At 73.3% G+C, this 10,368-nt stretch overlaps 1 protein-coding gene across 1 annotated transcript in view; it reads left to right on the top strand.

Annotated features, from left to right (window-relative positions):
- The first annotated feature begins 6,765 nt into the window (after positions 1-6,765).
- The window catches only part of LTBP4 (latent transforming growth factor beta binding protein 4), a 38,374-nt gene continuing 34,771 nt past the window's right edge, over positions 6,766-10,368 (top strand). Inside the window, 1 exon segment of the mRNA XM_078849947.1 lies at positions 6,766-7,174. Within this exon segment, the coding sequence (XP_078706073.1) occupies positions 6,954-7,174 (221 nt within the window). The 5' untranslated portion in view covers positions 6,766-6,953.

Below are 10,368 nucleotides of genomic sequence, written 5' to 3'. Positions count from 1 at the left end.
GCTGCGGGTCGGGAGTGAGGGGCACCGGCAGAGCTGGGGGGGGGAGCAGGGGGCTGCGGGTCGGGAGTGAGGGGCAGCGGCAGGGCTGGGGGGAGTCCCGCTGTCCCTGCTGACGTAGTGCTCATGTCACTGGGGGCTGCTGACGGCAGCGAGGGGGGCAGGCGCACCCATTGGATCCGTGTCCCCCCGCCCTTTCCCCGGGGCTGGTCACGCCTGGGGGGCGATGGAGGGGCCCATGTGGTGGGGGTGTCACATCTCTTCCTGCCTGGCGCTGGGTGGGTATGGGGGGGGTCTGGGACCCTGCCCTGGTGAGGGGCAGGGCTGGGGGTGCAGTGAGGGAGCAGGTCACAAATCTGGGATCCCCTTTGGGGGGCGCTGGGCAGCTGGAGTGTCCCCCCCCCTTCTGCCAGGCAGCCCAGGGCCTGGAAAGCGGGGGGCTGCGGGTCAGGAGTGAGGGGCACTGGCAGGGCTGGGGGAGGAGTCCAGGGGTCGCTGCCGACCCAGCTGGCCTGGGGCAGCAGCTCGGGGCAAAGTGGGGACCTGATCCCCTCCCGTGTCTGTCCAGAGGGGCGTGGAGCCAGCCCCAGGTTCCCCCCAGCCCCATGGGAACTGGGGATCCCCATGCGGAGAGACGGGGGGGCGGGGCCTGGAAGGGGACAGTGAGTGGGGAGGGGTCTGTCCCTGTCGTTGTGGAAGGAGGGGGAGGGGCTCGCCCTGCAGTTGGGGCGGGTGGGATTGGGGAGCCCGCCCCTCACCCTGTCGCCCCCCCAGCAGGTAGACCTGGAGCTGCGGGTGGAGAAGCTGGATGTCAAGATGGTGCCTGGGGGTGCTGGCAGCGAGGGGCTGGGCCCGGGCCCGGGCCAGGAGGCCAAGGAGGACCATGAGGAGCGAGTCCTGGCCATGCTGGGCATAGCGGGCACCGTGCTCAACCTGCTGGTCATCATCTTCGTCTACGTGTACACCACCGTCTAGCGCCGGCCCGGGCCCCGCGAGGGCCCCGCCAGCCGGAGACACCCGCACCGGGGCCCCGCCAGCCGGAGACACCCGCACCAGGGCCCCGCCAGCCAGACACACCCGCACCGGGGCCCCGCCAGCCAGAGACACCCGCACCGGGGCCCCGCCAGCCGGAGACACCCGCACCAGGGCCCCGCCAGCCGGAGACACCCGCACCGGGGCCCCGCCAGCCAGAGACACCCGCGCCGGGGCCCCGCCAGCCAGAGACACCCGCGCCGGGGCCCCGCCAGCCAGACACACCCGCGCCGGGGCCCCGCCAGCCAGAGACACCCGCGCCGGGGCCCCGCCAGCCAGACACACCCGCACCGGGGCCCCGCCAGCCAGAGACACCCGCGCCGGGGCCCCGCCAGCCAGACACACCCGCACCGGGGCCCCGCCAGCCAGAGACACCCGCGCCGGGGCCCCGCCAGCCAGACACACCCGCACCGGGGCCCCGCCAGCCAGACACACCCGCACCGGGGCCCCGCCAGCCAGAGACACCCGTGCCGGGGCCCCGCCAGCCGGACACACCCGCGGCGGGGCCCCGCCAGCCAGAGACACCCGCACCAGGGCCCCGCCAGCCAGACACACCCGCACCGGGGCCCCGCCAGCCGGAGACACCCGCACCGGGGCCCCGCCAGCCGGAGACACCCGCACCGGGGCCCCGCCAGCCAGACACACCCGCGCCGGGGCCCCGCCAGCCAGACACACCCGCGCCGGGGCCCCGCCAGCCAGAGACACCCGCGCCGGGGCCCCGCCAGCCAGACACACCCGCACCGGGGCCCCGCCAGCCAGACACACCCGCGCCGGGGCCCCGCCAGCCAGAGACACCCGCGCCGGGGCCCCGCCAGCCGGACACACCCGCGGCGGGGCCCCGCCAGCCAGAGACACCCGCACCAGGGCCCCGCCAGCCAGACACACCCGCACCAGGGCCCCGCCAGCCAGAGACACCCGCGCCGGGGCCCCGCCAGCCAGAGACACCCGCGCCGGGGGCCCGCCAGCCGGAGACACCCGCGCCGGGACCCCGCCAGCCGGAGACACCCGCGCCGGGACCCCGCCAGCCGGAGACACCCGCGCCGGGACCCCGCCAGCCAGAGACACTCGCGCCGGGGCCCCGCCAGCCGGAGACACCCGCGCCGGGGGCCCGCCAGCCGGAGACACCCGCGCCGGGACCCCGCCAGCCGGAGACACCCGCGCCGGGGCCCCGCCAGCCGGAGACACCCGCGCCGGGGGCCCGCCAGCCGGACACACCCGCGCCGGGGTCCCGCCAGCCGGAGACACCCGCGCCGGGGCCCCGCCAGCCGGAGACACCCGCGCCGGGGGCCCGCCAGCCGGACACACCCGCGCCGGGACCCCGCCAGCCAGAGACACCCGCACCGGGATCCCGCCAGCCAGAGACACCCGCACCAGGGCCCCGCCAGCCAGAGACACCCGCGCCAGGATCCCGCCAGCCGGAGACACCCGCGCCGGGGCCCCGCCAGCCAGAGACACCCGCGCCGGGACCCCGCCAGCCAGAGACACCCGCGCCGGGGCCCCGCCAGCCGGAGACACCCGCGCCGGGGGCCCGCCAGCCGGAGACACCCGCGCCGGGGGCCCGCCAGCCGGAGACACCCGCGCCGGGGCCCCGCCAGCCGGAGACACCCGCGCCGGGGTCCCGCCAGCCGGAGACACCCGCGCCGGGGCCCCGCCAGCCAGAGACACCCGCGCCGGGGCCCCGCCAGCCAGAGACACCCGCGCCGGGGCCCCGCCAGCCAGAGACACCCGCGCCGGGGCCCCGCCAGCCAGACACACCCGCACCAGGATCCCGCCAGCCAGAGACACCCACACCAGGGCCCCGCCAGCCAGAGACACCCGCGCCAGGATCCCGCCAGCCGGAGACACCCGCGCCGGGGCCCCGCCAGCCAGAGACACCCGCGCTGGGGCCCCGCCAGCCAGAGACACCCGCGCCGGGACCCCACCAGCCGGAGACACCCGCACCAGGGCCCCGCCAGCCAGACACACCCGCGCCGGGAGCCCGCCAGCCGGAGACACCCGCGCCGGGACCCCGCCAGCCAGACACACCCGCACCAGGGCCCCGCCAGCCAGAGACACCCGCGCCGGGGCCCCGCCAGCCAGACACACCCGCACCAGGATCCCGCCAGCCAGAGACACCCGCGCCGGGGCCCCGCCAGCCAGACACACCCGCACCAGGATCCCGCCAGCCAGGGACACCCGTGCCGGGATCCCGCCAGCCAGAGACACCCGCGCCGGGGCCCCGCCAGCCAGACACACCCGCGCCAGGAATCCACCAGCCGGAGACACCCGCGCCAGGAATCCACCAGCCAGACACACCCGCGCCGGGACCCCGCCAGCCGGAGACACCCGCACCAGGGCCCCGCCAGCCAGAGACACCCGCGCCGGGATCCCGCCAGCCAGAGACACCCGCGCCGGGACCCCGCCAGCCAGACACACCCGCACCAGGGCCCCGCCAGCCAGAGACACCCGCACCAGGATCCCGCCAGCCAGAGACACCCGCGCCGGGATCCCGCCAGCCAGAGACACCCGCACCAGAATCCCGCCAGCCAGAGACACCCGCGCCGGGACCCCCGCCAACCAGAGACACCCGCACCAGGATCCCGCCAGCCAGAGACACCCGCGCCGGGATCCCGCCAGCCAGACACACCCGCGCCGGGATCCCGCCAGCCAGACACACCCGCACCAGGGCCGCACCGGGGTCTGGCCAGCCAGCCGGTGACACCCACAGCAGGGCCCGCCCAGCCAGCCAGAGACACCCATGCCCCGGCCATGCCAGGGCCCCACCAACCAGAGACACCCGTACCAGAGCCATGCCGGGAGCCTGATGGGGCCTGGAGGGTGCCCACCGGGCAATGAGACGCTCTCCCACCTTCCGTGTGTTTGCCCCAGACCCTGCCCCTGGGCACGCGGAGATCTGCCCCTGCCAGGCACCCAGCGACTGGCCACCCCCACGCAGCAACAAGCACAAGGGACTGGCCCCCCAGGACAGCGAGGGGGCACTGGGGGCCCAGACTGCGCCTGCTGCCCGGCCCCCAGAGCCCGGAGCCCGCGGACCCGCGAGAGGAGACACCAGCAGCGCGAGCCGGGACAGGGGTTGTGCTGTGGGTGGGGGACGTGCACGGGGCTCTGAGCTGGGGGGCCAAGGGGGCGTTTGGGGTGATTTCGCCCTGGCGGAGATGCCAGGGACAGGGTCTGTTCTAAACGGTGATTCTGAGGTGGTGGAGTCCAGCCCGGCCTGGCACTCTTGGGACCCGCTCTGCGGGCTCTGGGGGAAGTGCTGAGCACCCACCATTCCCAATCCCGACCCCACAACCCCTGTCCAGGCCACCCAGAGCCCCCCAGCAGCTGAGTCTGCGCCAGGCTGGGGGGCTGAGACGCCCCTTTTCACCCCTGGGACCCTGAGCAAATGCCAGGCCCATGGCTTATAAGTGCAGCCTCTGGAACAGCTTGTGGGGCCGGGTGGGAGCTGGCGCCCCCGAGGGGAAAGGCCCTGGGCCCCATTCCCTGCCCCCTTCCAGTCACATCCCCCCAGTGGTCGGTTGTCGAGATTCTCTGGTTTTGTGGGCTGTCAGCTCTTTCCTGGCTCGTCAGAGGGAGTTGCCCTGCACCCGCAGCCTTAACCCCCAGCCGCCCCACAGGACGGGGCATCTACCCCACGGGGGGTCCAGCTGCCACTGCCCCAAGGAGGGGACGGGGGCTCTTCCCATCCAAGTGCTTTATGGGGTGTCAGACGGCTGCACTGGCTCGGCGGGGCTCTGTGCAGCCCCCGGCACTCTCCACCCTTCCTCTCCGAGCACTCGGGGGGGGGGTATCCCTGCCCCCCACCCCGCTGTGCAGAGCCTGGGGAATGAACACAGTCCAACTCCTCCCTGGGGAGGAGAATTGCTCCCCACTTCCCAGGCCGGCACTGGGGTGAATGCTCCTTGCAAGGGGGCTGCAAAGTCCGGTGGAGTCTGGGCCCCTTTCCAGCTGCAGCCAGCAGGGCATGTCTGGGGGGCACCGAGTGAGCCTGCAGGGTGAGCCCATCACCGGCCCAGAGAGCCAGGAGAGTCCCCGAGGCCCCTGCCCAGGGGGGGCCCTGGCTCTCGACCCCCAAAACACAACGGCCTGAGCTGGGAAGAGTTCCAGACTTTTTTACCCCCTGCCCCCTGTTCTTCCATGCCCAGCATTTGCTCTGGCGAGGGAATTGTGCCAAACACGTGTGTGGGGGGTGGGGGGGGTCTTTGTTCTCCTGCCGGGGGGGGGGGGAGCTTTTGTACCTATCCTGTGGGAATTGGTGGTTTTATATGCAAGGGGGGGTGTGAAACAATCACAATGAAATATTGATGGACTTCAGCCCCCGGGTGCTGGAATTTCTGCTGGAGGCGGGAGCGGGTGCATGGAGCCCCTGGGCCACCCCCCGGCTCTGGCTGGGTGTCTCCGTGTCGCGGATCCGCCGTCCTGAGGAGGAATGTCTCCAGCATGCCAGAGCCCCAGGGCTGGCCACGCAGCCTCCTGGCCGGAGTCTCCCGGTCAGGCCCGCCGGGCCTGGCTCCAGGCCAGGGGCTCATCCGCTCCACAGGGCCTGATGCACCCAGCCCGGAGCTGGGGGCACCCAGGCCGCCTGGCCAAAGGCAGGTTCACTGGGCCCCAGGAGTGGGAGCTCTCAGCTTGGCCTGGAGACCCCGAGGTTAAGATGTCCTCTGTCCTGGCGTTTCTCCTCTGTCTGTCTGTCTTCTGCCTGTCCCCGCCCCCCATCTGGCACCTTGCGGCCCCATCGTCCAGCTCTGCAGAGCCCTGCTGAGCTCCCGGGCCCCAGCGGCTGGGGATTCCCGGCCTCCTGGGTCAGCAGTCAGGCCGGGAAGTTCCGTTCTCTCTCTGGACCCTCCATTGACCCGGCTGGGCTCAGGACCCATCCGTCCCAGCCCCTCCCATCTCTGTGCCACCCTCCAGAGCGGCTTTAAACCCTTTGCACCCGCTGGGTAGCTAGGCCAAGTGCTGAGGGAAACTGAGGCACGCATTGGCACCATCAGATGCTGGCTGTTCTGTCAGCCCCTCGCCTTCCTCCTATTGCCACTGGCTACAACAGGGGCGGAGGGGCTGCCCATGGGGGGGCGGGCGTTGCAGAGCAAGCCCAGACAGCAGGGCCAGCTCCTGTCCCGTGGGGCTGGCTTGGCCCCCGCTCTGGCCACAGGCTGGCAGATGAGGCCTGACCCCCACCCCGCAGCCCAGAGACAATACAGGTGGGAACAGTTAGAAGGGGGTGGGAGGTGGGCTGGAGCCAGGACTCCTGGGTTCTCTCCCTGGCTCTGGGAGGGGTGGCTGGTGGTCGTGGGGGTGGGAGCCTGGACTCCTGGGTTCTCTCCCAATCTGCCCCCCAGGGCTCAGGGGTGACTCCCCCTCTCCCGCTCGGCCCCGCCCAGGGTTGCAGCCCCCTCCAGGCACCTGCGCTGCGGGGCCCCTCCCCGGCCCCCGGCCATTGGCTGCGGGGAGGGAGGGCCGGGGACCGGGCCTGGCCGGGCTCCCATTGGCCGGGCGGCGAGGAGCCGGCTCCGCCGCTTCGCTCTTGTCTCCTGCCGGAGGGAAGCCCGAGCCGCGTCCCCCCTGCCCCCCGAACCCCTGCCCCCCGAGCCGCGCGCTCCAGGCCCCCCCTGCACCCCGAGCTGGGCCCCCCCGCACCCCGAGCTGCGCCCCCCGAGCCCCTGGGCCCCCCCGCACCCCGAGCCGCGCGCTCCAGGCCCCCCCCGCACCCCGAGCCCCTGGGGCCCCCTGAGCCGCGCGCTCCAGGCCCCCCTGCACCCCGAGCCCCTGGGGCCCCCTGAGCCGCGCGCTCCAGGCCCCCTCTGCACCCCGAGCCGCACCTCCCCCGAGCCCCTGGCCCCCCCAAACCGTGCGCTCTAGGGCCCCCTCCCCGCGCCGCTGCCGCCGCCGCCGCCCCGGGGGATGCCCTGGGGCTCCCCGCCAGGATGCAGCCCCCCGCCCTGGCTGCCCTCACCCTGCTGGCCTCGCTGCAGCTGCTGGAGGTGCGAGGGGAGGGCACCGCTGGGTCCCAGGTGCTGAGCCCCGCCCCCAGGGACCAGCCCCCCCGGCCTGGCCGCCCCGTCCCCGCCGGGCCCCAACCCCCCCGCCTGGAGAAGCGCAGCCGGACCCTGGCCCGTCGGGGGCAGCGAGCACCCAAGGCAGCCAGGTGAGTGGGGGGAGGTTGGGGGCCACCAGGGGCCATGGGCTCAGATCTGTCTCCATCCCCACCCCCCTTGCTCCCTGCCCCTCGCCTGGCCCCCCTCTGTCCCCCCATTCCCCCTCGCCTGGCCCCCCCTCCGCCCCCCATCCCCCCTCGCTCCCTGCCCCTCGCCTGGCACTCCAGCCCCAGAGCCCAGGCCGGGAGGGAGAGCGACACCCCCAGCCTCTTGGGCATGGGGGGCTTGGCAGGGGCTGGCTCCACATCCGGGACCCCCGGGCTGGCGGAGCAAAGGGGGGCCCTAAGGGGGCCGAGCTTCCCTGAGCGCCCAGGCTGGAGGAGCCCAGAGCTGGGGGGCAGGGGCCGAGTGGGGGGTGGAATCCCAGGGTGGGACGCTCCGTGCCGGGGCTGGGCAGCGTCTGTTCCCCTCGTCAGGCCGCGGGGGGTGGCCGGGGCCCGGGCTCGGCTCCATCTGGAAACACGCTCAGGGGCCAGGCAGGCGCTGAGCTGGCAGACCAGCCCCCCCCGTGGGGCGGGGCTGCTGTGCCCGCCCCCTGTCTGCCCCCCCCCGCCTCGCCCCCCGCCCCTCCCCTGCCCCCAGCTCCCTTACCAGAACAGGCCTCTTCCCACCCAAATTGAGCAGGTGCCGTGACCCCCGCGAGGTCCTAGAGCCGTGACCCCTGGGCCCCGCCAGCCCCCCCCCCGCCCGACCCGCAGCCCCCCGCCTGCCCGGCACTGGCCCTTCCCGCCCGACCCGCAGCTCCCTCCTGCCCGGCCCTGGCCCCTCAGCTCTGCCGGTGCTGAGGGAGGGGGGTCTGGGGAATTTGCATTTGAGGGGGTTTTGGCCCATGGCTGCCCCAAAGGGAAATGCCTTCAATCCGCACCCAGAGGGGATGGGGCCAGACCTGGCAGGGAGCGGCTCAGGCTCCAGGGCGAGGTGCTGTGGGGGATAGAGACCGAGCCCTGCGCCCCCTGACCGCGCTGCTCCTTTCCAGTTCTCCCCACTGGCTCAGCACTACAGGGCTCATGACACACACCCAGGCCCCAGTCAGGCCGTTCAGCCCCCGGCCCAGTGCCCTGGGACCCGACTGCCCCAGCCGAGTGTCTGGGGTTCTCTGGGGTGTTGCCCCCCAACAGGCACACTGGAGTGGCTAGGCCCAGTCTGGGGCGTCCTGCCCGGGGACAAGCCGGCAGGAGCTGTGGGGGGAGAACTGCTGGACCCCCGCCTCAAAGAGGGGCTGAGGGAGGCTGGGTCCCAGAGTGTCCTGCCCCACAGGGACCTGGCTCTGGGGCTCTGCCTCGGAACATCCTGGGTTACGCAGGGGCCCCCACTCCTGCCCCCCACTCCTGCCTCTAACCCTCACTCCTGCCCCCGCCGCCCTCCATTCCCGCTGCAAATCCACCTTGTAATGGGATCATGTAACCACGGGATCATGGCTGGGGGGCACCAGCATAGCTGGGGCTGGGGGGCCCCAGGGCTAGGGCAGCAGGGGGCTGCGGGTCGGGAGTGAGGGGCATCGGCAGAGCTGGGGGGTGTCAGTGGGCTGGGAACTGGATCAGCCTTGGCCACGGGTTGAGAGTCGGGGCCCTGTGCCGGGGGGGGGGCGGGGGTCAGATGCCCTGGCTGGTCTGGGGGTTGCCCCGCTGCACCCCCCAGGCCTGGCCCCCAGGCTGCGTGTTGCGGGGCGGGGGGCAGGCGGCTGATGGCTTTTCCGTGCAGCTGGGGGGCTGCGGGGGGGGGGGGCCCTGGCAGCTCCTGGAGGAAACGTGGCTGAGGAATTTCGGGGCCAAGTTTCCGCCTTCTGGAGCCGCCCCTCCCCCACCACGTCTCTGCAGCGCCGGGGGGGCCTGATTCTGCCAGGAGAGGAGCCCCCGCCTCTGCGTGCGCGTGGTGGGGCTGGGGGCCGGGCAGGGCAAGGAGGGGCCCCGGCCAGTACAGCTGGGGGGCTGCCCCAGGCCGGGGGGGTGGCTCAGTTGCTGGGGGCCGGTTCCTGCACGTGGCTCCCAGCTGCAAAAGCCATTTGGGGCACAGGAGGCTCTGCTAGAGCCCTGCCCCCCCAACCCCCCTCCGTCCAGAGCGTCCCCAGCCCCCCCCGCCCCCTCCAGCCCCCCCCCGTCCAGAGCACTCCCTGCCCTCCTCCATCCCCCCCCACCCAGAGAGTCCCCAGCCCCCTGCCCCCCCAGTCCCCCCGTCCAGAGCGTCCCCAGCCCCCCCCCGTCCAGAGCACTCCCTGCCCCCCTCCTCCCCCCCAGAGCATCCCCAGCCCCCCCGCCACCCCTCCAGCCTCCCCATCCAGGGTGTCCCCAGCCCCCACTCTGCCCCCTCCAGCCCCCCCCACCTTCCCCAGCCAGAGCACTCCCTGCCTCTCTCCATTGCCACCCCGGATCTGCTGGGGGGGCCGCAGGGCAAATGTTCCCTCTAACGTTTCCCATCCACATGCAAATGAATTTGTATAATGTGCCCCAATGTGGAGGTGATGTGTGGTGGGGGTGGGGCCAAGGGGTGCGGGGGGGGGGTGAGGGCTCTGGCTGGGGGGTGCAGGCTCCGGGGTGGGGCCGGGGATGAGGGGTTTAGGGTGCAGGGGGAGGGGCACCCTTGATAGCCTGCTGCACCGCCCCACAGGTTGGAGGGGACTTAGGCACAGGCTGGGAGCCAGGACTCCTGGGTTCTTTCCCTGGCTCTGGGAAGGGGGTGGGGGGCTGAGAGCCAGGATGGGCTGTCCCCACCCCTTCCAGCCACTCCTTTCCCATCTGTCCTATGGAATTGCCTCCTCCTGTCCCCCCCACGGAGCCAGGTGACCCCCCGCCCCCGACCCATTGTGCTGCCCACAGAGGGAGGGGCTGACCATGCTCCTCCCCCACCACTTTCACTCTAACTTGTGATGGGGCCTTGGGGCCAGGAGACCCTGAGCTGCCGTCCAGCCCCTCTACCAGTCCCGTCCCCCCAGTTCCTGCAGGACTGGGGGGGGGTTGTGTCTATGCAGCCCCCCTGGTGAGAGGGGACCCAGGGTCTCCTCCAGCCCCAGGGTCAGGGCAAAATAAGTCCACTGACCAGGCGTCCCAGGGGTGAGAACCAGAGACCAGCTCTCAGCCCAGCCCCCTGCTCTGCCCCTGCCAACCCCCCTGTCACGGGGTCCCCGGGCGATGCTCTGGAGCTGCTCCCCACGAAGCCAGGCAGGACTCTGGGGGAGTCTCCTCTCGGG

This window comes from Lepidochelys kempii, chromosome 23 (assembly GCF_965140285.1).
Source record: "Lepidochelys kempii isolate rLepKem1 chromosome 23, rLepKem1.hap1, whole genome shotgun sequence".
NCBI lineage: Eukaryota > Metazoa > Chordata > Testudines > Cheloniidae > Lepidochelys > Lepidochelys kempii.
The sequence above is the reverse complement of the archived record's forward strand: the minus strand, read 5'-3'. Positions and strand labels throughout refer to the sequence as shown.